Source organism: Anabas testudineus, chromosome 5 (assembly GCF_900324465.2).
Source record: "Anabas testudineus chromosome 5, fAnaTes1.2, whole genome shotgun sequence".
NCBI lineage: Eukaryota > Metazoa > Chordata > Actinopteri > Anabantiformes > Anabantidae > Anabas > Anabas testudineus.
In genome coordinates this window covers 2,827,549-2,855,281 of record NC_046614.1, presented here as the reverse complement: position 1 = coordinate 2,855,281, position 27,733 = coordinate 2,827,549, and the positions used below count along the sequence as shown (strand labels likewise).

Here is a 27,733-nt window from a genome sequence, read left to right as displayed (position 1 = left end):
AAGTACTGTATCACATAATACATATAACTGTGCTCTGAGCTAAAAACATCAACCTGCTGAAAGAGTTTTATAAGATTTAATCACACCTTGTATGGCTTTGCCTTTGAGTTGACTATATGTCAACATCTGCCTACATGCCTGTATGTGCATGTGTGTTGATTCATAGAGTGAAGGGAGTGGTGATGAAGGGTGTGACTCTGACACACACTGTATCATACTATCTAGGTGAGATCGGGTTATAAAGTGGCAGAGAGGCAACAACACACACACTTAAACAGAACTGAGAGCATTGACTGCCAGGTGAGTCTTTCATTGGAAACTATGATCAGCTGGCCTTGATTCCATTTCAGTTTGTTGAATTAGTTTTTATTGTTCTCATCAGCTCCGACATTCAAGGAGGAACACAAGATGATAATACTTTTACTTCTGACTGGTAAGATTGTCTTTCACTTTTTCAATTTTTTAGTTATCTTTCTATTTCACAAAGTTTATCTTAAAACCTTTCACTTTCAACTTGACTTGACAGAATGGAAGGTATGCAGGTTTTTCATCCAAACAAACATGGCAGCAGCTAATTACACGAACTGTTCTATTTTCGAGCAGAGAGGAGGGACCAGACTAAATGTAAGCGGCTGCAGTGACTGGTTTGGATGAGAGCCTGCATACTGTCTAGCAGTGATGGCACATGTTTATAGAAATTATATAAAATTCTGAGCTCTGGATTTTATAATTTACCTGAAATAAGATAACACATTATTGATCCCTGTGTGGGGAAAAGATAAACTCTATAGTAAATTGCCGAATAATTATAATAATGCAGAATATCAGCAAAGTAACTATGATAGCTAGTAAGAAGTGCAGGTGTGCAGGAGTGAAGTTCGGACAGTGTTGGGAGGGAGGTAACAAAGTGATCAGTGGAAATCATCCTGTGGTAATGCTCTTTCACACACCTCTCTTCTGAAGAGGAGGTGGGGGGACATTGCTTAAGGGATTAGCACATTCAAATCTAAATAAAAGGAATAATGTATTAAGGTTGTAAGAATCAGTCCAGATTTTTTAGACACTATGATATTGAGTAAATCACAGGTTTTTTACTACCATTGATACATATGTCCTGTGATTGCTATCCAGGTATTTTCTTCCGGTTTCTTTTGCTGTCAAAATGTGTTGAAAATACACAAAACTGACATATTCATAGCATGTTCTAATCATGGCATTGTTCAACTCAAGTACAAATTTGATTGAATTAATGTTTGACTTTAGATGAAGATTTTGTATAACTTAAAGTACTGTAGGTAATGATCTGAGCACAAGTGTTTCTACCCATAACTTCTCAGAATAACAGTAACCCTACTGTACCGTGTCTGCAACATAGGAAATAGGAGGAGGCAAATTAAATCATTTTCATTATCTAATCAAATGTACCATATTTAAGGGGTTCCATTTGATAAACAAACAAGAAAATCATGACTAGAAAGACCAATGTTGCACAGACCAGAGAATTAGCCTTAGCTTGCTGGTATTTTTTGAGCTGTTTTCATACATCATTAAAAAATTCAGGACCAAAGTTATAGATGACTGATGCTGGTCATTCAGTTACAGCATGTTAACACTGCATTTCTTGTTGACAGCCATAGCTGCAGTATCACTGGCCCAGACTGACTGCTCTCAGGGGGCTTGTTATCCACCTGTCAGTGACCTGCTCCTGGGGAGGGCTCACCAGCTCCATGCTTCTTCCACCTGTGGCCTCAGTGGCTCTGAGGTCTACTGCACTCCATACCTGCAGGTAAGAGTCCTGTATTTAAAGGATATTTCATCCCTGTCGATTAAAGATAATGTGAGACACAAGTTTGTGTCATACTATTGAATTCCATTTTCTTGATCGAGAGTTAGAAGACAATGACTACCAAATAGTAAGTGCAGTTTTAATATTGACCTCACAAAACCCCATATCAGTCACTGCCTCAGACTGTGGTGTTCACCCAGACAGCATGAACCTCTGACAGTTGACACTGTCAGAGGGTGTGTGGTGCAGAGGTCATGCTGAACAGACAGATGGGCCTGAGATGTGCAAGGCAGTTTTAACCAGACTGCCTGCTGGTCATTTATGAAATAGTCTGATTTCAGTGCCAGAGCATCATGTTGCAACTGTACTCTTTAACCAATGTCTGATAAAGCAATCTCCAGCCCATCTGCTGGATCAGCACAAACCTCTCATTACTGGATAAAATGCAGATTTTGAAATAGGACTTTCACTGCTTTCACAGGAAAATGTTTGTGTTGATCTTAGATAACCTCACTATGTACTGTATGTGTGCTGTGCTGACAACTGCTGCAGGGCATGGATAGTTGTGTTAGGTGTGGACTCTCTCTCTCCCTGAGTTTACCCTTTTTTTTTTACCTGAGGCACACCTTGTCCAGACAGGGAGGTGCAGCAACACTGAGCTGTATCTCAGCAATGACACACAGGAACAGACACATACTTATGCATGACCAATGAAAAAGACTAACAATGATGAAGATGAAAGCCAGGGAAATGGGAATTCCAGTGGTCTAGCCCTGATGAGAGCAGTGCATGAATCATGCTATGTGTATCAGATAATAAAAGACGTATCTGGATTATTGCTTTATTACAGAGATGCTGCAAAGCTGCACTATTGTGGTATTAAAAATAATGAGTCCAGTGACAAAGACTTTTAACTGTTTGAAGAGGCAATTAGGAAAGAAAAGACACTCCCCTCTGAAAGTATTGGAACAGTGAGACCAGTTCCTTTTTTTTGTGCTGTAGGCTGAAAACATTTGGATTTGACATCAAAAGATGAATATGATACAGAAGCTCAATATTTCATCTTTCAATATTTCATCTTTCAACAGATAGACTGTTCCCATTAACATCAACAAATATTTTTATTCTTCTTTTGCAGTGCTTTCCAGGCTTTAGCTTTCACTTTTTTTCAGTTTTTGTTTTTGGGGGTTAATACCCTTAGTCTCCTCGTTAGCAGGTAAAATACTGCTCTGTAGCACTGACTTAGCCAGTCTAAAACGTTCTACTTCCTACCCCTGATGAAGTTCTTTGTTGTTTTGGCCGTGTGTTTTGGGTCATTAGTTTGGTTGCATCTTCTTTTTTTCATCTAAATTGGCAGCCAAAATGTTTCAATGGACTTGACTGAGTTAATTTTACTGCTACCATCATGTGTTACATCATCAATGAAGAAGTCGTGCAGCCCAAGCCATGTCATTACCTTTCATGTTACATGTTTCATACATGAGCTTGTATGAGCAGATCCTTTCTTTCTCCAAACTTTAGCCTTTCCATCACTTTAGTCAAGGTTCATCTTTACCTCATTAGTCCATTAAACTTTGTCCCAGAGTTTTTGAGGCTCATATTTTTTGGAAAATTTCAGCCTGGCTTTCCTATTCTTCCTGCTTGTTGTTGTTTGTTGTTCTATGCTGTTCGGTTCTCTCTCAATTTCCACTCATCCAAACGTGTCAAGGCAGGTGGCCGGCCACCCTGAGCCTTCTTGCTTGTTGCTGTCTTTGTTGTTGTTGTTTTTTGATCTGTGCTGTTATGTTCACTCTCCTCTTTCCACTTACCCCAACCTGTCAAGGCAGATGGCCGCCCACCCTGAGCCTGGTTCTGCTTGAGGTTCCTTTCATCAAAGGGAGTTTTTCCTCTCTAATATCACCTAGTGCTTGCTTAAATGGGGCTGTTGGGTTTTCTATATAATTCTGTATACAGTTATATTTTGTAAGATCTTAAACCTTACACTGTAAAGTGCTTTGAGATTACTTTTGTTGTAATTTAGCACCTGATCTTTTGTCTCATTTTTGACATCAAACACAAATGTAAAATAAAGGAACTGGCCTCTCTTTTTCAAAACTTTTTGAGGGGAGTGTAAATGAAAACATGCAAGATATCCTTCTATCTACTTTCAACAGTCATTCAATCTGTAAGGAGAATTGGGAAATATTCAATTTACACTTTTGCTTTTATGATTTTCCTAACACCACAATAATATTCATTACATTACACCTGAGTGTTTCCTATGTGCACAGTAGAAATAAAATTACCAAAAAAGGCTCAGTCAGTCATTGCATTTGAATGTGGAAACATGAATATTAGGTGGGTGTGATGTATATTTTTGATTTAGTTATATTTTCTTATGGGGTTCTCTCTGGGGGAGCTGTCAATTCAGAGACTGCTGCCACTGTCATAGTGACTACACATTTCTAACAAAAAGCCTGTTCTATACAGGGGCTTAAATTAAGCCTGCAGTGGAGCTGAATAATGGCAACTCTAGGATCCTACATTTAGGTACAAACACAAGCATTGTGAGTGACTGTTATGTCTATTTCGGGGAACATGTAGAAACAATAGAAAAGAAGCTGAAAAACAGTTTGACCTTTACTGATGTGCTTTACTTTTTGCAGTGTAATGGCCTTTTATCCAGATAAAAATAAATCCAGGCAATTTGCCTGTGAGTTGAGACACGTAGCTTAACTGGAAAACTTTGGTCTTTATGTTGTAACCATCAGCAAACCCTGAGGGAACTTTTACCTAGAGGGAACGCTGCCATGGATTGTGTGCCAGAGTGGCAGCTATGTCCAGAGTACCCAGCACGGGGAGGGGGCCGGACTGCTAAACCTTGACTGAGCTGGTGAAAGCAGTGGCCCACTTGTCTATGACATCAGCATTTGTGTGGGGAATTGTCTGAGCACAGCACAGTTGCACATACTTGCTGGCCATCCTCATTAACAGCACGTTGCTCATCAGCAGTGGATAGTGACAGCGTCATTACTGTAAATGTTAAAGGAACATTGCAAATGTAAATAAGATTAAAGTCAGAACTAAAGTTTGTGTGTTTGTTTGCACACGTACATGCAGACTTCACGTGTACAGTGTGATTTAGAGGTCAGTAGACAATCACCTAAACTGCTATTTCCAGATGAATTATTTCTGCAGCACTGTTTTAGATTTCCAGCTGTTGACTGCAGCTGTGTTGGTGAACCAACTTCACAGTAAGTCTGCATGTTTGTGAGAGCCACTGTTACTGATTTACACATGTTTGTGGGGTTTTTTGTTTCATAGACAAGGATGAAGTGTTGTCCATGTGACTCCCGGAACCCAAAGAATCAGCTGTCCCACACTGTGCAGGACGTCCTGTCCACTTCTGGACCAGATAGATGGTGGCAATCCAAGAAAGGTGGGCAAAGAAATGGAAAGAAAAGAGCATTGTTTAGAGTGAAAAGAGGTGAAAAGGTATATTTATCTCAGTATCTATCTCACTATCTTTATCCAAGCTCTTTCAATCCTTTGCTTCATTTTCTATCAGAAATATCACAATTTAAGCTGTCCTCAGCAGGATTCTGTGAACTGGAAATTGTGCTTAACTGCGTCCCCTGCTTGTGCATCCAAAACATCTGACAGTCTTTGAAAATTATCTGAATATTTCTGTATTTATATATATATACACACACACACACACACACACACACACACACACACACACACAGTCAAAAGAAAAACAGTGACTCTTAGTTTTGTGCACTGCATCTGATGTAATAATTCCCTGTCTGTTGTCCTGCAGAGGTAAGTCCAGTTACTCTCCAGCTGGACCTTGGCAACCTTTTCCAGCTCGACAACCTGGTGCTCAGCTTCAAGGTACGGCAGTCTGTGCATATGTGCACACACAAGAAAGAAAGGAAATCAGGTTTAAAGTTTATCACACACGTAGAAAAATAAGTTTTATATGAACTTTAAGCAGTATTCATCTTTTTTTTCTTTGCAGGGTCCTCGTCCCAGTGCTTTTGTCATAGAGAAGACACTGGACAATGGCCAAACATGGCAGCCTTCTCTTTACTTGGCTATAGACTGTGAAAAAGCTTTTCCAGGCATCCGCACAACAACACCTCTTTCTATTGACGAGACATACTGCTCCACATTGCCCCCTGCTGGAGGAAATCCATACCATGATCACAAAGTAAGTTTTCATTCGTCTTCACTCTCTTGAAAAAGTTTAGTTTTGTTAGGTTATAAAAATTCAATCTTTATCATTAACACTATTTTAGATTTATAAAGATTTTGTCAAATCTTTATAAATCAATCAAAAGAGATTTAAATGTAAGGGTTTGTGAAATAATAGCAAAACATCCTGTGTATATAAATACGACTATTTGTCTTCTCCAGATTGAGTTCAGTCCTCTGCGTCAGTACACTTATGTCCCACTTCCCAACAGTCAAAAAATTGAAGGTATGAATTTCTGTCTCCTGAAGTCAGTTACTTCCTGGCGCATAATGAATGGAGCTCTAAAGTTGGCTGCATTATGACATGTGTCACTTTCACAGATGTGTCTGGGTTAACGGGGCTCAGGCTGAGGTTCACGGAGCTGGGTGATGTGCCGCGGCTCCCAGGAAGAGCCCTGAGCAGGTTTTATGCACTGAAGGAGATGAGGTTGATGGGCAGCTGCATGTGCCATGGACACGCCAACCGATGTCTGCCAGAAACCTACAATAATCCACTATCCAATGCTATCCAAGTACGTGTGCAGGTGTTTTAGGCAATAGTTTAGTTTATACAGCTGTTTCTTCCTACTTCTAGTGTTTTTACTCAGCTTCAGCTGTGTGTCCCTCTGAACTGGAAGTCAAAATATGAGATAGGAATGGGTTTTATTATCAGGTTTTTGGTGTAACGGTATGCAAAAGAATTTTGAATACTACAGTATAATGCATTCTCTAGCTGTTTTGGGTCCTGCACCTGACATTGATTTTCATAGATACTCAAATTTAGAAATTCCTTTCTGCAGAGAGCCTTCACCAGGGTTAACCAAAAAAAGACAAAACTGAGTTCTGATTAACATGAACTGTCTTTACTCCTCTGTAAAGTAATTGTGATGATGGATGTCTGTCATTTATCAACTTGTACTTGCTAGATAAGGTGGCAACAGCTTTATGCCATAGTCAAGAAATCCAGAGCTATTATGTTGCAATAAAGTGAAATCAAGAAAAGCAGTAATAAAATGTGTTTATGATTTGTTTTGAAGTAAAATCTCTGAATTTCATTTTAACTTACCACTTTCTGAGACTTTCTGAGGTTTTATTGTTGGTGCAGGCCATATTCCAGATATATTTCATGTGCTGAGACAGTTTTGTAAATTAATAGATGTGTGTGAAGCAGCTGACCTCTAATTAAACATCTCTTCATGAAACTTTGTTCCTGTACTTTATTCCAGGTGAATCCTCAGTGTGACTGCCAGCACAATACTGAAGGGGTGAACTGTGAGCGTTGTACTGATCTCTACAATGATCTACCCTGGAGACCTGCAGAGGAGGGAAACACTCACACCTGCAAACGTAAGACTTGTGACAATTCTCTTTCATCAGCATGACAAATGCTCACCACAGACAGAGAGTATATGTATACCGTATTAACCAAATTTCTCCACAGGATGTGAGTGCAACAACCACGCCCAGCGCTGTCATTTTGACCCAGCAGTGTATGAGGCTAGTGGGCGGAGAAGCGGAGGTGTGTGTGAGGACTGTATGCACCACACCACAGGGCCAAAGTGTGACCGGTGTTCCCCGGGCTACCAGCCGAATCCCCGCAGCACAATGAGCCGTCCTGATGCCTGCATACGTAAGTAACACTGCACTTCATACACCACAGTGCAGGAAGCACAATACACAACAAATCAGACAGTGACTTCAGCATGGACTTTGAATTTCAACTTTACATGGTCAAAAATGTACAGCTGCATGTAGATTGGATGTTGATCTGTGATGTTTGGCTTATGTTTGTGTTGCTGCCAGGCTGTATCTGCAGCACTGAGGGGACAGTGAATGGGGGCCAGTGTGAGGACAGCACAGGCTTGTGTCAGTGTAAAGTAAATGTTGAAGGTCCCCGCTGTGACCGCTGTAGGAGAGGCTACTATGGCCTAAGTGCCTCCAACTCTCTAGGCTGCTCCAGTAAGTCACAGAAACACCTACACGACAATCCCCTGTTCCATTTGTTTTCAGTTAACACTAAATTATTAGAGCTTTCTGCATGCTCCTAAATTTAAAATATATAAGTACTCCACACTACGTACTGTAGACTGGTTCTTTAAACACATTCCTGTGCAGCATCTGATCAAAATGCCCAATTCCTGACTCTGATTTAACTCCGTCCAGAATGCTCCTGCTCTCCCGACGGGTCACTGTCGGATGTCTGTGACCCAGTGACCGGCCAGTGCCCCTGTCGTCCCCACTTCCACGGACTAACCTGTACAGTGTGTTCTAAAGGCTACTGGAAACCGTTACAGTCAGGTGGCTGTGTACCCTGCAACTGTGACCCCACCAGGTCATATAGTGATACTTGTGACCAGGTACTGCCACTAGAATTTATACAGTCTGTATGCTGGCTTGTAAATAGTAGCAAATACTAATGAGACAAAACAAAAAAGAAGTTCTATAGAAATGTCCTGACTTAGGTGTATTAATATTCATTCATTTATTTATGAAAACTGCATTTGAAGGAGTGGATCACAGTTTGGTGTAACACTATTAGTAAATGTAAGAATAAAAAATAAGAATTGCAGATATTTTGTTCAAAGTTTACATCTAGTTTGTATTTGTCATTTCTGATAATGACACTAAAATCACTTTTGTTTTTTTGTGTCCAGATGACAGGTCAGTGTCAGTGCAGACGAGGCTTTGGAGGCCAAACATGTACAGAGTGCCCTCAGAATGCATACAGGGACCCCCTCATAGGCTGCCGACGTGAGTCAGCATTTGAATGTTACATCTAAGAGCGTCTTTTGGTGAAATTACAAGAGTGTACCACGGGCACCCTATGTGGAGCTTTTGATCAAGTGACATTTAAGTATCTTTAAAGTGACTTAAATACCAAAATGGAGCACACATGTATCCTACATATGCTAACAGTCAAACGTTTCTTTCGAAAACATTGGTGTTTCTATATGTGTCCAAACATTTCACTGTTAGTGTACATACACACCCCCTATTATATTGTATTTGTTTATTTCTTTCAAAACAATCAATATGCATGTCCTAACTTTCAACTGTACAACATGTACAGTTGAAAGTTGTTATAACTTGATCATTAGTTTTGATGACTGAAATACTGGCAGTTTAAATGCATGAGTACTGTGTGGATGATTGAATCCTTACAATTGGTTACTGAATTCATATTTCTTGTCATCTGATGTCTTTGTCTCCTCCTCCACAGCGTGCCAGTGTGACACTGAAGGAACACTTCCGGAGTTTTGTGACAAGCGGACGGGCGCCTGCTTGTGTAAGCCTGGCATCACCGGGGCTCGCTGTGATGTGTGCAGGCGAGGACACTGCAACTCCTTCCCTGCCTGCGAGATGTGTCCCTCCTGCTTCTTTACTCTGGACGCACAGAGACAGAACCTCAGCTTCACACTGGAGGGACTTTTCCACAACCTCCCTTTTCGTCCTACAGGAGCTGTTGATCTTGACAGACTTGGACCTCGCTTCTTAGCCCTGGAGGCCAGCCTGACCCTGATCCAGAACTCTATTCCCCGTACACCCAGCACTGCCAGAGAGCTGGATAATGCTCTGTCTTTACTGGACAAGCACATGTGAGACTCTTGGGAGTAGTTGTTAAATTAGACATCTTACTGCTTCCTGTTGATGCCTAATCAACATCTCATATTGTTGTCATACAGGAACCACTTGAACAAGTTGAAAGATGACCTTTCACCCCTGGATAGAACTCCTGGTCAGGACTTAGAGCTAAACAAACTGCAGAACTTGCTGGACAAGCTCATTGTGGTATACAACGCCAAGAAAGATGCCACTGATCCCGACAATGCAGGTGAGACACATTAATTGCTCATTCAAGATTCAATTCAAGATTCAAAAAGCTTTATTAATCCCAGTGTGAAATACTGTAGTTTTGCCTTGTTATAGTTGCGCTCAACAAGAAAGTGAACCACAACCAGGAAAAATCCACACCAACACATAGAATAACATCAATACAGAAATCTCAGTATAAATACAGAATATGTGAGATGGATGAAAACAGATCAATAATTATATTCTAGGGTGGACAATGAACAACAGATGTATGACAGAAATGATCAGTTTCCCCCACCCCTTACAGAGGGGGGAGGAATTATAAAGCTTGATGGCCACAGGTAGAAAGGATCTCCTGTGGCATTATGTGGTGCACTTAATATTAATTAGGCTGAACAAGCTCCTCTGTCCAGCAGCACACTGGGTGAGAGGCATTAGCCAGGATTGAGAGAAGTTTGGGTTAGGGTTATCCATCCTCCTCTCAGCTACAGCCTGTAGAGGGTCCAGCTCCGTCCCCAGGACTGAGCCAGCCGTTCAGCAGAGTTGAAGATGGTTTATTTCACACCAGTCTCACTCCCTGGTACTCTGTGACATTTCCACCCTGAATAAATGCTTTTGAGAGAACTTCTAAAGATGGCAGGATTCTGAGTTGTACCTGAAGTCTGAGGTGTACAAGGTGAAAAGGATGGAAGACGTAACTATACTGGAGCACCTGTGACCTCAGTGTCAGACACACAGATCTGCAGGCAGACTACCTGTTTCATGTGGGTGGTGGCTGAGTCGTGTGGGGTAGGTGCTGAGAAGCCAGGAGTGAAGTGCATGGGATTTTGAGGCTCAGCCTGGAATCTATTGAAAAAATTATTACATTTGTTCCAGTCATCTGGCTGCTGAACTTGTAGCCAGTGATGGTCCTCGTGCCCGTCCACACCTCCTTGTTGTTGTTGTTGATATGCTGAAGGCTATGTTCCGGTTTCCTCTTGTAAGCCTCTTTTCCCTCCCTGATCCTGACAGACAGGATGGCCGAAACCCTCCCATTTTTTTCTGGCATCACAGTCAACCTTGGTGGCTGGGCAGGGCCGCACCTGGTGGGGTGGGATCACTAATTCTTTGTGTTATTCTGTTGCATGTTTTAAGTAGCAGCACTCTCAGGTGGTTCTAAGGATAAAATATGGACCAAGCACACAAGCATGTCAGTAGAATGTTGAACAGAACATCCTCAACTTTCATAAAAAAGTACTCTTATGTCTTATTCAGGAGCCTTTAATGCCATCAAGAGCTCCTATGATGAGTCGACAGATGCGGCTAAGAAAGTAGATGCCAGCCGAGACACAGTAAAGGAGTCAGCTGGCATCAGAGAGGAGGCTGAGGATCTTCAAAACCAAGTACAGCCAGCCAACACCAGAGACCTGGACAACCTGAACCAGAGCATGGCTTCTCGACCAGACCTCACTCCTGTTGCCAAACAGGTGAGTAAATCGCTTCACTTCTATCATCCAACATGTTGTTGTTACATTTAAATGATATCATATCTCTTTCGTTTTTATTTCAATGATCAACTATTTTTGACTTTTCAGGTGTGTGGCAGTATTCGCTCAGAGCCCTGCACCCCTCTCCAGTGTGAGGGTGGAGACTTGTGTCCACCAGAAGGAACACCTGCTTGTAAAAAGGGGGAAAAGTGTGTGGGTGCCCTGCCTCTGAGCAAGAGGGCAGTAGCCGATACTCAGGATGTGAAGGACCGACTGGACAAGCTCAGTGGGAAGATCACAGAGGCTGCAGAGAAGGTACATTTGCCGTCTGTTAGCCTCATATGCACATCGCTATCATTGTTGAGTATTTTATATTCACCTTTTCATTTCCACACAGCTCCAGGAAACACAGGAGACAACCAGTCAGGTGAGAAAGACTGCAGAAGAGCTGTCTAATAAGATAAGGCAGACCAGAGATGAGCTAGAAGATGACCTAAAAGAGACGCGTAATGTTGTCAAAGAGCTGAAAGACTTCCTGTCAGGTAAAGACTGTTTTAACCCACAGGGTGTGTAGATAACATGGAAGGAGGATTTTATTAATAATGACTTTTCCTGTTTCTGTGTCTCCAGACACATCCTCCAACCTGACCCAAATTGAGGAAGTGAGTAACTGGATCCTGAAAGCCAAGCTGCCTCTCGACATGGCTGCCCTGAAGAGAAAGTTGGAGGAGCTGAAGAACTTGACAGACAATCTCCCAGACAGCACAGATGTGCTGAAGAAGGCTGAACCACAGCTGGACACAGCCAGGAAACTGCTGCAGGATGCCCAGGATGCCAGGTGGGTCTCCACACTCCACAGTCACAATACTTGGTGCTGTTGTTCAGGCAGTTATCATAAATACTTATGATTCGGACCCAGAACTTTCCTGTTTGAAGCCGAAAGTACACCAGCTGTAAATGTGTTATACATAATTATATAATTTTAATACAACATTATTCTAGTTCTTTGTACAACAACTAATCTACCATCATCGAGTTCTTTACAGTCATCTTTCTGTAGATCCACAGCACAGTGCTTGAAGTGACACATGATGTTTTCTCTGGTTGCACAATCACAGGGACACTGCACTGGGAGTAAAGGCTGATGTTGATGGGCTGCTCGAAGTCTACAGCTCTGTGGAGGAAACTACCTCTGACCTGGAGAACAAAGTGCAGACCACAACAGATCTCATAGAAAACCTGAATGACAGCCTGACGAAGGTAGGAAACATGAATGCATCCAGCTGTGGATAACACTGTGATTACAGTGTTGCAATAAAAGGTGCTTGTCAAGAATTGCTGAGTGGTTCCCTTGGTTGCAGGTCAAGGAGCAGCTGATCCCGGCAGAGAAGGCTCTAGATGATGTTTCAGCACTGATAAAGCCGATGAAACCCCAACTGGACAAGCTCAAAGAGCTGCTGCAGAATGGAAGCCAGCAGGCCCAGGATGCACAGGATGATGCAGGCAAAGCAGATAATGAAGCAGCAGCTGCCAATGAGGTGAGAGAACTTTTCTTTTCCTAAGACTTACTAGGGGGTTGTTCCCAAAAGCTGAAACAGTCATGGATGGTATGCTAGTGAATGTTTAGATTTAGACAGACATTTCATATGCAGATATCCTGTAAAATAATTTGTTAAAACATGTGGAAACTCTTTTAAAGTTGCATGTTAAAATAAATTGCATATTGCATATATGCAGCAGCACTGATACATATGTGTGTGTGTATAGGACCTATTGTCTTTGGAGAAGCAGCTGGATCGTCTCAAAGATCAGGCTGCAGCCAGCGGGTCTGGTGGAGAGGCTGGGCCGGCAGCAGATCGGCTGGCGAAGCTGCAGCAGGATACTGGAGCTCTGGCTAACACCACTGAAAACATGATACAGGCAATGGAAGGTAAACACAAGTCTGTGTTACTTCTTTGTTTTTGAGTAAATGAGTCCTTGTACAGACACAAGTCATTATAAAACCTAGAGGAGATGCCTCCAGTTTGAGCTCTGATCCTGTCAGACTGATCAGTTTCACTGCAGTGCTTTTATTAGACAACTGGATTCTCATGTCATCTGTTTCTAGGTAAAGCAGATTCCTTGATGGATCTTCAGGACGAGATCCTTCAGAAGTCAGCAAGGCTTGAAGGACTCGATGCCAGGCTTAAAGACCTTCTAACACAACTCCGAAAGAAAGCCACCGACCTCAGCAGTTGCCAGGGCTGAAACTTACCAGGCTACCCTGCATAGCTGCTGTCACTACAGCACTTCTTACTAGCAGTCTGCGCTGTTCCACACCTTCTACTGCCAAAACCATCTTTGCTGTACTGAATGAAAACTACTCTACTAACTCATCTATAAAAACTCTGGATTTGTACACCGGTGGTTTCAGTATCATTCCCTTGATTTAGCATTTTATAAAAAAAAAAATCTACAGCTTCTGTTACCAGCGACACTGCACTGTGAACATTTCACCATGATTATAAAATTTTTTACAACAGGACAAAGGGTGAATGTTGCTAAATGTTATTTATTTTCTGCTTTGCATCTCTCATTTGTTCAGGATCCACGTTTTTTAAATAAAAGTTTAACACTTTGATTTGTGTATGCATACTACTGCAGCATTTCACTCAAAATAAGAAGGTTCAAGAAGACTAGTAGCCATATATTTATTGACAAAATAATACAAAAAAACACTATGTATGTCACTACATTGAATCATCCATGACATCACTTGTGCTTGCACCAGTTTGTGGCACTTGATGAGTTCAGTTGTTCAACAAAAGAGCAGCTTATGTACATGCTACAGCAAACACCAGGCTGCTGTACATCCATGACTCCACTTCAAAATAAAGTATAGTAAGTATATAAAGCATATGGCAATATAATAGTGCATGTCCAAAAAAAACAGACAAAGCATAAAATAACTGATGTTTCCGAGTCTGTGAAAGTGTGACTTCACCAATTTTCAGCTTGCTTTCTATAGTTTTAGTTTGAGGTGTACACCAGTATCCCTGTGCATTCCTTATATTAAATATCTCGGGGTCGTCATATTGGTGCATGTGATGTCATCTGGTCACTAAGACTAAGAAAATTGTAGCTCTGGCCGATCTGCTCCCCCAGATTGCACAATCAACAAGCTAATGAGCATCTTCAGATGAAGTCCTCTGGAGAAGGCAAGTTAGAAATTGGTGAAGTTGCTCTTTAATAACCATCAGAATCCAAAGTACAGCCATGTCAATCAAATACAACAAAAATTAGAGACTAAAGCTGTTGAAAATATATGTACAGTTTAATGGTTGTATTATGTTGACAGTATATGCAATAGTTAATAATGAGAAAATTTCTTTATTTCATCATTTTATTTTAATTTTGTATGAATTCTAACTCCACATTAAAGTTCTATATATGAGCACCTTCAAGAAGGGTGCCACTGTTGAGTGAATGAAATTATCTCAGGTTAACCAGCGTATCACATGACAGAACACACTCCGGACTGAAGCGGCTCGTCCTTTGTCTGAGCCATGGCATCCATGCTGAAACACATCACACAATCAGGGATCATTAGAATAACATAGGCATGACTACAGACAAAAAGATGGTAAATGATACAACAGCTAACTTTTTGTATGAAGGGAGTATTTCTTATCAGCCTCTTCATGTTGAAAAACTGAGAATACCACATAGGGTAGAATGAACAATTTGAGCTTGATTTACGATATGTTCACATGTAATAAACACAGTCTCTCATTAAACAGTTTTTACTTTGGACCTCGTCTATTAGTAAATTCCCAAATAACAGCAGCTTTATCTGCTCATATCTAAGTAACAGCAATATTTGAACTCCTTTGTGGTCAATCTGAAATTTCTAGCAGCTTGAACACTGTGGCAGCTCTCACCTCTTGGATGGTCTGAAAAGGGCATCGCTCTCTGAATGAAAGTTATGGACTTCTCTTGACTCATCACCAGTGAGGGCGTGTCCAGGACAGTGACTAGCTCTCAGTGGCTGATAAAGAGCTCTGCCTGCAATGGGATTCCCATTGGGGTCAAGAACGTCAGCTTCACCATGGCAAGGTCCTGTTGCCCCAAGGTCATTCTGGGAGGAGGGCTGTACCATGATGTTGGGCATGGAGAGTGACAAAGTGGAGGGCTCACTTTGAGACATCTGCAGTTTCTGCATGTGATGGATGACTGAGGCTGCATTGAAGGCTTGCTGTTGGAGATACACAAGAAAACATTCTGACATCTGTTAAGCAAACCCTAAGCGATGCACCAAGTAGCTTCTCAATTCTTAAACAACCAGTCGGAAGACACATCCTGTGTTCGTGGAAAATATGTTAATCGGTTTTAGAAGGGTCAAAATATTGTCATGCATCAAGAAGAGAAAACATCTAAGGAGATTGCTGAAACTACAAAATCTGAGTCCAGATACACCCTGTTCCAGAGTGATGGGCGCATCAGGTAGATAGAGATCATGCCTAGTGCCAATCGTACAGGTGGGGGCACTGCTATGATCTGGGGTTGCTGCAGTTGGTCAGGTCTAGGGTTAGCAATGTTATGTGCACAAAGAATGAGTCAGCTAACTACCTGAATATACTGAATGACCAGGTTATTCCATCTATGGATTTTTTTCTTCCCTGATGGGCATATTCCAAAATGACAATGCCAGGATTCATCGGGATCAAATTGTGAAAGAGTGGTTCAGGGAGCTTGACACATCATTTTTACACATGGAATGACCACCACAGACTCCAGACCTTTGCCTGGAAAGTAGTCATTGAGGCAGGACACTGTTGATTTCTTCAGGATAGGGATGATGGTGGTGGTCTCCAAGCACTTCGGGATAATAGCGTTGCTCAGAGAGATGTTAAAGAGGTCTGTGAGAACATCTGTTAGCTGATCTGCACATTCTCTGAACATTCTGCCAGGGATATTGTCTGGTCCAGCCGCTTTCCTTGTGTTGACTCTGCATTTTCCTCACATCAGCCTCAGTGAGACACAGTACATGGTTGTTAGGTGGAGGTTGTCATCTTCCTCACCGCTATGACCTTTAGCACCTCAAACTAGGCTTAGAAGTTGTTCAGATGCATCACTGTCACAGGCTGTTGGTGTCTTTTATTATGAAATTTAGATAGAACTGACTTGAGATTTGCATGGTTAAAATCTCTGGCAACGACAGTCTATCAGGGTGTGTGTTCTGCAGTTCTCTTATAGCTCCGTACAGTTCACTGAGCATGTCCTTAGTGTTAGAGCTGGGTGGAATGTAAACAGCTACTATGAAAACTGTGGTAAGTTCCCATCATAAATAATATGGTCTGTCATAAACTCTACCAGCAAGAAACAGTAACTGGAGACTAGCACAGAGTTCTTACACCATTCCGTGTTGATGTAAACATCAACATCGAAGCTCATGCAGCAAATCATCTCATGGGTTGTTTACTGCTAACTGGCTGCACTCATTATTTCGATGTTTGTTTTAGTCGGGCTAAGAAAAAAGATTTAGATGCCGCTGCAGTGGTGCTTTTTTGTGATTAACATATTTAATGAAAGTCTTTATCTGGACAAATCTCTGCACACAAAGGGACAGAACAGAAAAACGTTGAAAGGCTAGTGATATTTAGACCCAGACAAAGAAAAACACATACAGTATATAAAAAAGATCCAGACAGACTGCTTCCTTCTCTGGGCCCAAGCTCGTTCAAGATGACTGTAGTGAAGAAGAAAACTGTCCTATGGTCTGATGATTTCAAAAAGAATTTGAATTTATATTCTTTTTGTAAATCATGGAAATCATGTCTTCCAGTCTAAAGAGGAGAGGGACCATATTAAAAAGTGTCTGTTTTAGGTTGGGAGCTGTGGTCACTACTGTTGGTTAGTGTGTTGCTTGCCTATTTAGCAGTGTAGTTTTAGTAAACTAAATGTTCACAGTAATCATGATTCTTCTGTGCATGTAAACAGACACTGTAGAAAAGTATATGAGCCACCAGAACCTACCTTCCATTTGGATTTGGCAAAATTTTTTTCCATCTGTTGATAGACAGATCGATATATGTCCTGATTTTTAGGTGTTTCTCCAACAATCCTGCAAGCAAGTCAACACATTAGCTTGTACATCAATATAATGCATGTGTAAATATATGTGTGTACGTGTGTCTGTACAGTATATGCCTTTAATACATTGTGTGGTCAAATATTATTTAGATATCTTCATAAAGGCATTTTGACTAGTCTTTAAAACTCAGCAACTCCTCAAAACAGCTTGTGTGAGAATTACAACTTGGCTTTAGTGTTAAGGTTAGAATTAGGCTCATGTTAGGATTAGGCTGTTGGTGGTGATGGTTAAGGATAAGTGGCTAGGAAGAATATTTTGTCAATGAGCCCTCACAATAGAAAGTATAAAAAGACACAGCTGTGTGTGTGCATGCGACAATGAGAGGACTAACCAGGGGTGTTTGAGTGCCTGTTCAGTGGTGAAACGTTTCATGGGGTTTTTTTCCATCAGATTGCTGATTAAGTCTTTTGCTGTTGAAACACAGTATGGAGAGACGTTAGTTTCTGCTTAGAAATACTTCTATACTACCACTACCTGCTGCAAGCCTACAATAACACATATACATGATACGTACAGTATGCTCCCATGCTAAGGTTGCACAAATAGTACACAAAAATTGCCAGATTAAAAAGCTGAGTTGAGTGTGTTTACATTGTCAACTATTATGTGAATGTTTAGACCTTTAAAGCTGGGAAACAAAAAATAAACCATTAGAGCCTTAAATAACAAATGATGAAAAGGAGCACTGTTTTATTATCCTATTGCAATTGCAATAAGTTCAAGGACAGCCTAATTTAGTTTAGTACAGCAATACCACTATCTATCATATATAGTATTTCATTGTGATGATGAGGAACATTTTACCAAAAATAAAATTTTAAATTTAAATATTTTTCAAATCAGATTTTGCCTTAAAACTTTAAACTAAAAGTATGATTTTAAACAAAAGCCGCAATGCAAAACAAGTACAATTTTTAAAGCTTCTGCAGCATACACTGCTGGACATTGCACCTGGATATTTTGCAATACAGCACTTTTTTTTTAAATACTAGAATGACCAGACGGATGTAAACAATAGATACAAGCTGTATGCTCATATATTTGTTATGAAACGGAAGAAACAGTCTACTAAAGTTCTACAAAGTGCTCGTGCAGAACAGTAGATGGTAAAAGTTTGGCTATGGTTACTTTTATGGGTTGCTGCACCTATGCCACTGATAGTAAAACAATCAAAGAGTACTGTTAAGACCTTCTCTCTATTATTATGTTGTTTTTCTAACTCAGCAATATGTTTTTCAGTATCTACATTTTCTTTTCACATTCCCATTCCTGTGCAAATTTGAGCTGGGCATATGGTAAAAATAGGTGGATGAAAGCCTACTAATTTTCAATTTAATCGATGTGAACTCATCCTGCTATAGGTTAGGAGGACAGTTGACATGTCTTTTAATGGCAGCTAATTGAATCCCTCTGACAGGCAAGAGTCAGTTCTTATACTGCTATACCTGACCTAATCCAAACAGGTTAAACCACTATAGCTAGGAGCTAAGAGATGAATATCAGAACAAATCCTGACCTATACTTAGCTAACACTGAGGTGATGGTACTAATTCTGTCACATTCTGTCTTACATGCTGGCCTTATGTAACATCCTGCACATTGATGTGCTTTCACTATTCCTTTTTAAATAGGGGATTTATTTTCATAGGATGCTTATAAAAATGTGCCACTACTTAACAGAGCAAATTAGTTACTTAAACTTCATTAACCTAGATCTGTCGCAGATGACTACAGAGTCCCAAATCAACCATCAGTCAATAAACTTAAAAGTTGGACTTTCAATTAATCAGTAGAATTTCTCTAAAAAGAAATGTTCTACTATTCAGCTACCAAAATCAAAAGGAGAGAAAAAAAGAGGAGTTGTTGAAAATGTGTAATGCATTCAGTAATTATGCTGTACTACCAACAGGGAGTGATTTGCAGACCTTTTGCCTCAAGTTTTGTTTTGCAGGCTACAAAAAGTGCAGGTTACTGCTTTACCTTCTAATTTGTATGGGTTACACCTGCAGCCTCAGAGGAAGACTGGCAGACACTACTGTTAAGAGCTGTATTTGTCCAGTAAAAGAAATATTTCTTCTTACAGACACAATTCAATCAGTCAGAGGTAATGCAATAAAGGACAAAAGAACATGCAATGTTTATAATAATATATCAGGTAAGGAAATATTTTATGTGTATTCATAATTTAATAATTTGTTTATTAATTTAATAGATTACAATTCTTTAAAAAATAATACCATTGGATAGATTTATATAGGCACTGGCAGGAAATAGCATTCACACAATTAATTTTTTTGGTGAACCTTTATTTCAAGTGTCCCTCTAATTCTAGATGAATGGTATCACTGCATGCCCGCAGCCTGATTAATTCTGATTGAAACTGCAACAGAGAAGGTGCAGGGATTTAATTGAAAACTAAGATGTCCTTACCAGACTCGGATATGTCATCCCAGAAGGGTGAATGAAACGCATACTCTGCTTTCATGATTTTTGAAAACAGACAAGTCTCATTCTCTTCAAAGAACGGAGGGTAACCGCAGAGCCTGCAACACACAGAGCGAACTTAGTTCAGTCCTTTATGCAGTAACTACCTGTTGTACATCCAGTTATGATTGTACAATCTTGATATAATGTGCTGTGTTATTGTTACTTACAAAATGTAAGTGATAACTCCTATGGACCAGCAATCCACTGCTTTGCTGTAGGGTTTCTGGGACAAGACTTCAGGGGCTGTAGAATGATACATACCAGTGAGAACAGAAACCTACTGTCAAAAGGAGTACTGGTACATTTATGCATACAAAGGACAATTATTTGAGGATCTTTTAGAACAGAATGGGATGTATTTGCACATTTGTCATGGTGTGCATACCCTTCCAAATAACTCACCAACATATCCAGGTGTGCCACAAGCTGTGGACATCACTCCATGTTCCAGTGTTTTAGACAGACCAAAGTCACTGACCATAATCTTTGCATTCTCATCCATGCTATAGTACAGCAGGTTCTCAGGCTTTTGAGAGACAGTGAAATAGAGAGAAAAAGATATACAGTGAAAAGGAAGGGTACAAAAGGTGTGAGAGATAAAGGTGTGGAAAGTTGTCACCTAGCTCTTATTTACACACATTAATATCCAATTATGATTTTATATTTCATGAAAATGTGGCAGTAGCAACATTATACCAAATGCTTCTGTAGATGTGTGTATGTCAGCCCACTCAGAGTTTGCCAAATGTCATTTGAAGGAGATAAAATAAAATGTTTGAGCTGGACTCCAAGCTCAAAGCAAGTCTGGTTAGGCACCAGGCACTTGCTTATCATCTGGCTAATATCATCCCTATAATAAAGCATGGTGGTGAACCCTATCCCACTATGATGGGAGCTTATCAGCAGTAAGAACAGGGAGACCAGTCAGAGGTAAATGACAAATGATTGCAAAAAAAATACAGTGATGTCCTACAGAGAAAAAAAACAGCTCCACTGAGCATGATATCTGGGACTGAAATTAGTGTTCACTGTAAGTAATTGCTGCAAATGAGTACTTTTCACAAATTGTTTAAGTTAAGGAAGACTCTCTGGGTAAAATTATATTCCATATAAAGATGCATGCATGTCTGTAACCCTGAAATCACTTACAATCTGCGTGTGTCTTACCTTGAGGTCCCTGTGTACAATTCCATTTTCATGCAGGTAGCAGACAGCCTGCAGCACCTGTTTAATGACTGTGCTGGCATCCTTCTCGGTGTAAACCCCTTTGTCTAAAATGCGATCAAACAGCTCCCCACCTGACACCCTACAGATACACATGCAAAGGAAATCATCAGTGTTTCCATCTTTCAAGGCGTCTAGTCTAGGGTATAAACCCCTTTATACCTGCCACCTAAACTCTGTTAGACAATTACATTTTAGTTTCCACACTTTCTAAACAGATACATTTAGTCAGGTTAAATTTTGGATAAGTGCACATAAGATTTAGACATTTAGAATAGCTCTTATGGTTTAGCCATAAAAACATTTAACAAAATAGAGAAACTGTATATTATTTATGGGTCAACCACAGATCAGCGATACACATACAGCTCTATGTAAGTGTGTTTTTTTTTGTATTAATTTTTCAAGCTTCACAGTGAAGTGAAGGCCAATAAATGAAAAAATAATTAGAAAAAGAACAAAAAAAATTTTGGATATTAAGTCTACTTTACTTACAGTTGCATGACCAGGTAATAGTGTGTTTGACTCTCATAGAAATCCTCCAGTCCCACCACATTTTCATGTTTTATCCTAAAAGAGCAATGAAATTGAATTATCCTTTTCACTTCTACTAATAAGTATGCAATAAATGTCTAACCAAATACATTTAAAAAGTAATTCAGCATTGACCACTTAACACGGAGCAGCACACTGTTCCTGAAATCACCTACAGTTCATGAATGTGTATATTGTAAGTGTGGCTTTTACCTTTTTAGTACATTGATTTCATTTTCCAGGTTGCTATGGGCGAGGTGCTTTTTCTTTAGGCACTTCAAGGCATACAGCTTCCCAGTGGTCTTTTCTTTCACCATAAAAACCTCGGAAAAAGAGCCCCTGTACCAAAACAGTAAGGATAGGGAGACATAAATGAGTCTTATAGGTATCAAATTATAACGGTCACAACAATTTATTTGTTGTTCTTCATTATCATTAAGGTTTAAAGTAGTAGTTTCTATTTTGTTTTTATATTTCTTTATTTTTGACATTTCTGTCACTTCTACAATGTTCCAGGATGATGCACAAATATCTGCAAGTATTTCTCAATTAGAGATAAAAAGAATTCTGCAACACTGGTGGAAGAATCATCTTTATTATATCCCAATATTATATACTATATACCATTAAAACTAAATATAGGACACCCAGTTAAATAGACAAAAACACTTGTTCATTCATTTACTAATTATCCAGTCTTACATATTTATACATACCGTAAATTGCAATCAATGTAGAAGCTTTTAACATTGTAGACATTCATATATTTAGACCAAGTTGTTCCTTGAATAATGTTGTGAATCAGTTTGTAAAACTGCCAGTAAGACCACTCTGCTATTGGTGAGTTCAAAGAACTGCAGCGCTGCATGCATGGTAAGGACAACTTGGTTGGTCATGTAACATGACACTGCTACTGTCCCTGTGAACTCCTGTGTCAGGATTTTTTGTGACTGTGTTTGGAGGTACAAGTCACCATTAAAAGAAGCATTGTTTACACACAACAATAGTTGGCCTGCAATTATAAATCATCATATATCCTTCAAAAGCAGAGATGCAGAAGTGGAGTAAGGCACTGGAAAAAGCTGACACAATATTGTCCCAATAAAATGGGGTTAGTAAGTAATTGCATACTTTAAGGCACCTGTCAGTTTGGTGTTGCTGTTGTCCATCATGGGGTAACACCCTTTATCTAATGTCTCTCACCCCCATAATTATGTTTCCTTATGTTTACTTTTATTGCAATTATTATTGCTCTATTCTGTCTTTTTGTACTGTACTCGAGAATTGTTGTGTTTTTGAATAGATTTAGAAAACTTTTATTCTACTGCTTTGGGCCCTGAACTTCCCAATAAAGTGCAACCCTACCATATCTTACTCCCAAGCCTTATGAACGTTTACAAACTTTTGGTCACCACTATATGTAAGACGGATAAAACCACGTGAATCTCAGGAATTTCACTGAAAACATAACTTCTTACTTGATTTGGTGTCGAAAACATATTTCCTAATACTGTTAAGACGTTGTAATTGATTAACAGAAAAAAAGCATACATGCTAGTCTTTAAAAGCACAGTAGCTGACTGTGGGAAGCATCAAACTAACATCAAATGTTAGTGAAAATTAAAATTAGAAAACTGAAGACTAGCCCCAACTGGACATTAAATGCTTTCTTGGATTTTTATTTCACTTACAGCAGATCTTTAAAATAGGGCTTAAATTAAGCAGGTCCATTAACTTGTGTAGTTCTATGGCAGGTAGGAAAGCACCTGACTTCCTCAAGCTCAAAAGGGGTGACACACCTTCTGCCTGATATCCTACTCTCTTCCAGGTAACTCACAAACCTGATGCGCCTATATGTGAGGGCCACAACACACACACACAACAGACTGGGTCCCCAAAGTTAATGTTAGAGTTATATACTTACTAGATATACACGCAAAGGTTAATTACATACCAATTATTCTGACATACAGTTACGCTGCATTTACCATCAACCACTTTTTATGCAGCAGGACTATGACCTCTATCTTCAACCTTACTCTCATCAGAGGTGCATTGCTGTGTTTGCAGTACTGCTAAACAGTGTTTATTTGAACAGTTGCTGAACCTACACCTGACCAACTGCAGCAACCCCAGACCACAGCACTGCCCCCACAGGCTTTCAAGGTTGGCACTAGGCATGATAGGTGTATCACTTCATCTTCCTCTTTTCTTACCCTGATGCACCTATTACTCTGGAACAGGGTCAATTTGGATTCATCAGACCACATGACCTTCTTCCACTGGACAGTTCTTAACCCAGTTTTAGTAGTTTCAGCAAACCCTTCTGAAAACACATTAACATCTTTTCCACGACCACAGGATGTGTCTTCCGTCAGGGTTGTTTCAGAAATTAGAAGCAACTCACTGGATCTGTATGGTTAGATACCTTGTTGCCAGCTTAAAAAAAGAATCATCCATGCAGCAATTAGCCAATGGGAGGCTCTTACCTATTTAGTTTAGTTAAATCAAGGTGGTGATTTATTTTTTTGGACAGGCAGTGTATATTCAGTCCATTCATATATCAGCATAGTCAGCCAGACTCTTAATCCTATAATGAAGTGGTGCTAGGATGTTCCCGCACTACTGTCCTGACGTCAGTGCTCAGGATCATCAGACCCACACACACACAGAAGCCTGAGTCATTCATAGCCACTCAAGAAAGGAGAGCTTTAAGTAGCTTTAAGAGCACATGGCAGCTCAGAGGAAGCAACACTCTCCACTAACTTAACAACTACCTGTTAAATGGTCTGCACTTATATAGTGCTTTTCTACCTTGCTGGTACTCGAAGCGCTTTACACTGCGTCTTATTCACCCATTCACACACACACACACACACACACACACACAAACACACACCGATGGCAGAGCTGCTATGCAGCTGACCTGACTCACCAGGGGCAACTTGGGGTTCAGTATCTTGCCCAAGGACACTTTGGCATGTGACGTGGCAGCCAGGAATCAAACCACTAATCCTGTGATTGGCAGTCAACTGTTTTACCTATTGAGCCACAGCCACCCCTACAGGTCATTGTTCTGACATGTGAAGCCAAGGTTTTAATTTCTTTTGTTTAATGTTTATTATTGAGGTCATAATGGATGGTAGAGTCATACTGGAGTACGCTGCATGATTTGGCCTCCAATTTACATAAATGAGGGGTGCAAAACACTAGAAATATACTGCATAGGAATATAATGCACACCAGACAACACCACCCATTATAATCTCAATAATTAACATATAGTAGAATCATCACCTTTCTGACAGTTTTAACAAAAACAGCATTATAACCTTATAGAACCTAAAAGTAGTCATGGCAGAGCTGCTTAGTTTGTATTAGATTGTACAGGTGAGCCTAGTAAAGTGGCCACTAAATCTATCATATCAAATTTTACTTTAGCATGTACAATAGTGCCTTTAAAATGTTAAATGTTTAAATGGAACAGTTTCTTATCCTCATCAAGCTAGTGTATTAGAAAAGTCTATTTTGTATTGATATTAAACGTCAACTGTGATAAAGCATTGGTATCATAACAGTGGTTAGGAGCTATGGCCAAATAAAGCAATCTACACAAATCTTCCATATTAATATTGCCCATAATATTGTACAGCTGTGATAATGAGCATTATTTTATTAATTATACAGCCCCACCTTTGATTAACAGTGTAAGGTTGTACACTGGCAGCTTCAGCTGTGAGTAGATTACACAGTGCATATAACAGGCATCATTGATAAAAAAAAAAAAAAAAGCTGTCAGGAAGATGACGGAAGGTGATTTGTTGTTTTTTGTTGCCTGCTGTTCTTTTCTCCTCTTTTCACTTACCCCCACCGGTCGAGGCAGATGGCCGGACACCCTGAGCCTGGTTCTGCTGGAGGTTTCTTTCTCTATAGGGAGTTTTTCCTCTTCACTGTTGCCTAATGCTTGCTCAAATGGGATTCTTGGGTTTTCGATATAATTCTTTATACAATCACACTTTGTAAGGTCTTAAACCTTACACTTTAAAGTGCCTTGAGATGACTTAAGTTGTGATTTGGCGCTATACAAATAAAATTGAATTGAATTGATGCCCATAGGTCAATTTTGGTATTTGGGAAATTAGACAGAATATAATTTATTATTAGTGTAAAACAGGGATGAGTGACATAGATATTGTACCACATAAGCAGCATTCTTTCTAACAGCCACTCATTCCCTCTCATTACATCTTGACACAGTCCTGCATCCATTTCAACACAGAACTCTTCTCAGAGCTGATTTAAAACCTAAAGCTACACTATAATATTATTACTATTGCTTTGGGTGTTTATTGTACCACATAAGCAGCATTCTTTCTAACAGCCACTCATTCCCTCTCATTACATCTTGATACAGTCCTGCATCCATTTCAACACAGAACTCTTCTTCTCTTCTCTAAGTGCACTGTACTCTATCTCTCCACTGTAATTATTTGCAAAAGCTTTACTTACGATCCCATTTTCCCCTTGAAGTCAAACACATCCTTGATGTTACTGATGCTTTTCTTCCAGCTGCAGATGATTTCCTTCCGCCCCATCTTGGCTCTGACGTTGCCGTAGACTCCTAAAGCACAGATGACATAGACTATTTACATTTCTCATTGTTTAAAAAGCACTATAATATCTCTCGCTTTAGCACCATGTCTGTCACTCAAATATTAACTGAACTAGTCTGGTTCTGTTAAGTTATGACATGATTGCATTAGTTTTTACTTTGAGTATTTTTAAACAAGTTAAGTCTTCATTTTCCCCACCATAATTTTATTCTTGGGATGCACAGAGTGTGTCTAAAATCTTACACTAAACTCCTGACCAACATAAACATAAGCCCTTACCCAACCCCTTACCCCTCAATGTTCTGTGAACCTTTAAGATGTCCCTTCATCTTCCCCTTATGTTCTAGTTATATAAACAATTGCATGTCGGTGACAAGAGCTGAGGTCAGTTCTTGCAGCATTAAGCTCATTTGTACCTATCAGTTACACAAGGTTCAAAAAGGAAGAGGATTAGAGAGGTAAATAGCAGTGGTGAGTTAATCTGGCCAGCCATCCTTCCTGCCTTGCTCACTCCTTTTTATTCACTGTACTCCTTTATTGAGAACAGACAATTGGCTGATTCCCTGTAAGGACAAAATTGGGTTGTGAGTCAATGACTTTCCAGAAACGAAATGAAATGAAAATGTTACACTGTCACGTTTGACATTACATTCCTATTGTGTAAAATAATTGTACTACCATACTCTATATGTGTATTTTAGTTTTATGATACGCACATTAGAGTCTCAGCTTTTATCTTTGCTGCTGTTACTGACTGAGGAATAGTCTTTCCTTCTTCCTAAATGTTAACCATGAACTTTAAACTGTCGATCGTTTAGTATTTCATAGTTTGACTATAGCTATAGATACTTAAACATCCTAACATAGTTGTATGTTTCTGTCCTGCAGTGATTCTAAATAACACAGAAACATACACCGCTGTAGAAGTGTGTCTACAACTGAAGCACCAGTCAGTTTCAAAGTGAGTTTGACATTTAAAGTTCAGCTTTAAACATATTTTATGTAACTTTATGTAACTCAGTATGTAAACATAGTGCATATTTCTAAACCAAGACAACTTTATGTTATCCATTCAGTTAAACATATAAAAAAAATGACCTATTGTTGTCCTAAATCTGTAATAAAGTTAGTTGTTACCTGAGGAGCGGTGCAGAGATGCTACAGTCGAGGTCTCCGTGGACGCACCTGACTGATTGAGGGAGGCTGCCGAGCTTCGCGCACAGGGGGCGGAGCCTCGTTCACTCAGCAGTCGACGTGTAACGTTCAAAGACTCTGAAGCTTGTTTCTCTTTTCAAAAGCAGAGACAGAACCCTTATTTCAAAGTTACTTTGGGAATCATTTTTAAATGATATTTGGTCCTGAAAACCTTAGAGACATGTTATCTAATCATGTTGTTTCCTTAGAAGACATAATATTGGCCTCAGTTTATACTGTAAGGAATCAACGTTATATATATAAT

General features: G+C 39.8%; 2 protein-coding genes across 2 annotated transcripts; one reads left to right on the top strand and one right to left on the bottom strand.

Moving 5' to 3' along the window:
• Positions 1-212: 212 nt before the first annotated feature.
• On the top strand, positions 213-14,695 carry si:ch1073-15f12.3 (laminin subunit beta-3). The gene is made up of 23 exons (XM_026344721.2): positions 213-300; positions 383-433; positions 1,632-1,786; positions 5,090-5,204; positions 5,589-5,662; positions 5,790-5,981; positions 6,188-6,251; positions 6,347-6,537; positions 7,231-7,351; positions 7,446-7,634; positions 7,808-7,963; positions 8,168-8,361; positions 8,659-8,755; positions 9,225-9,600; positions 9,688-9,836; positions 11,072-11,283; positions 11,392-11,598; positions 11,681-11,825; positions 11,914-12,121; positions 12,402-12,543; positions 12,645-12,821; positions 13,051-13,213; positions 13,391-14,695. Exons 2-23 carry the CDS (start codon positions 409-411, stop codon positions 13,528-13,530), a joined length of 3,492 nt encoding a protein of 1,163 aa, XP_026200506.1. The 5' UTR covers positions 213-300; positions 383-408; the 3' UTR covers positions 13,531-14,695.
• An 81-nt stretch (positions 14,696-14,776) lies between these two features.
• Positions 14,777-26,256, bottom strand: camk1ga (calcium/calmodulin-dependent protein kinase IGa). Its single transcript, XM_026344657.1, has 11 exons — positions 26,171-26,256; positions 21,875-22,000; positions 21,623-21,697; positions 21,071-21,209; positions 20,306-20,429; positions 20,071-20,146; positions 19,847-19,959; positions 17,748-17,826; positions 17,299-17,386; positions 15,204-15,517; positions 14,777-14,840 (listed from the first exon to the last, which is right to left on the bottom strand). Exons 1-11 carry the CDS (start codon positions 26,254-26,256, stop codon positions 14,777-14,779), a joined length of 1,284 nt encoding a protein of 427 aa, XP_026200442.1.
• Between the last annotated feature and the right edge of the window lie 1,477 nt (positions 26,257-27,733).

What these genes read in the sequence shown, in the direction of transcription:
- si:ch1073-15f12.3 (XM_026344721.2), top strand. Translation starts at nt 409, where the DNA reads ATGATAATACTTTTACTTCTGACTG. An exon ending in ACTGCACTCCATACCTGCAG is followed by an intron (nt 1,787 to 5,089) that starts GTAAGAGTCCTG and finishes TTTGTTTCATAG; the next exon opens with ACAAGGATGAAGTGTTGTCC. An exon ending in ATGGTGGCAATCCAAGAAAG is followed by an intron (nt 5,205 to 5,588) that starts GTGGGCAAAGAA and finishes GTTGTCCTGCAG; the next exon opens with AGGTAAGTCCAGTTACTCTC.
- camk1ga (XM_026344657.1), bottom strand. Translation starts at nt 26,256, where the DNA reads ATGGGGCGGAAGGAAATCATCTGCAGCTGGAAGAAAAGCATCAGTAAC. An exon ending in TGGCACACCTGGATATGTTG is followed by an intron (nt 20,147 to 20,305) that starts GTGAGTTATTTG and finishes ATCATTCTACAG; the next exon opens with CCCCTGAAGTCTTGTCCCAG. An exon ending in GGATGACATATCCGAGTCTG is followed by an intron (nt 17,827 to 19,846) that starts GTAAGGACATCT and finishes GTGTTTCAACAG; the next exon opens with CAAAAGACTTAATCAGCAAT.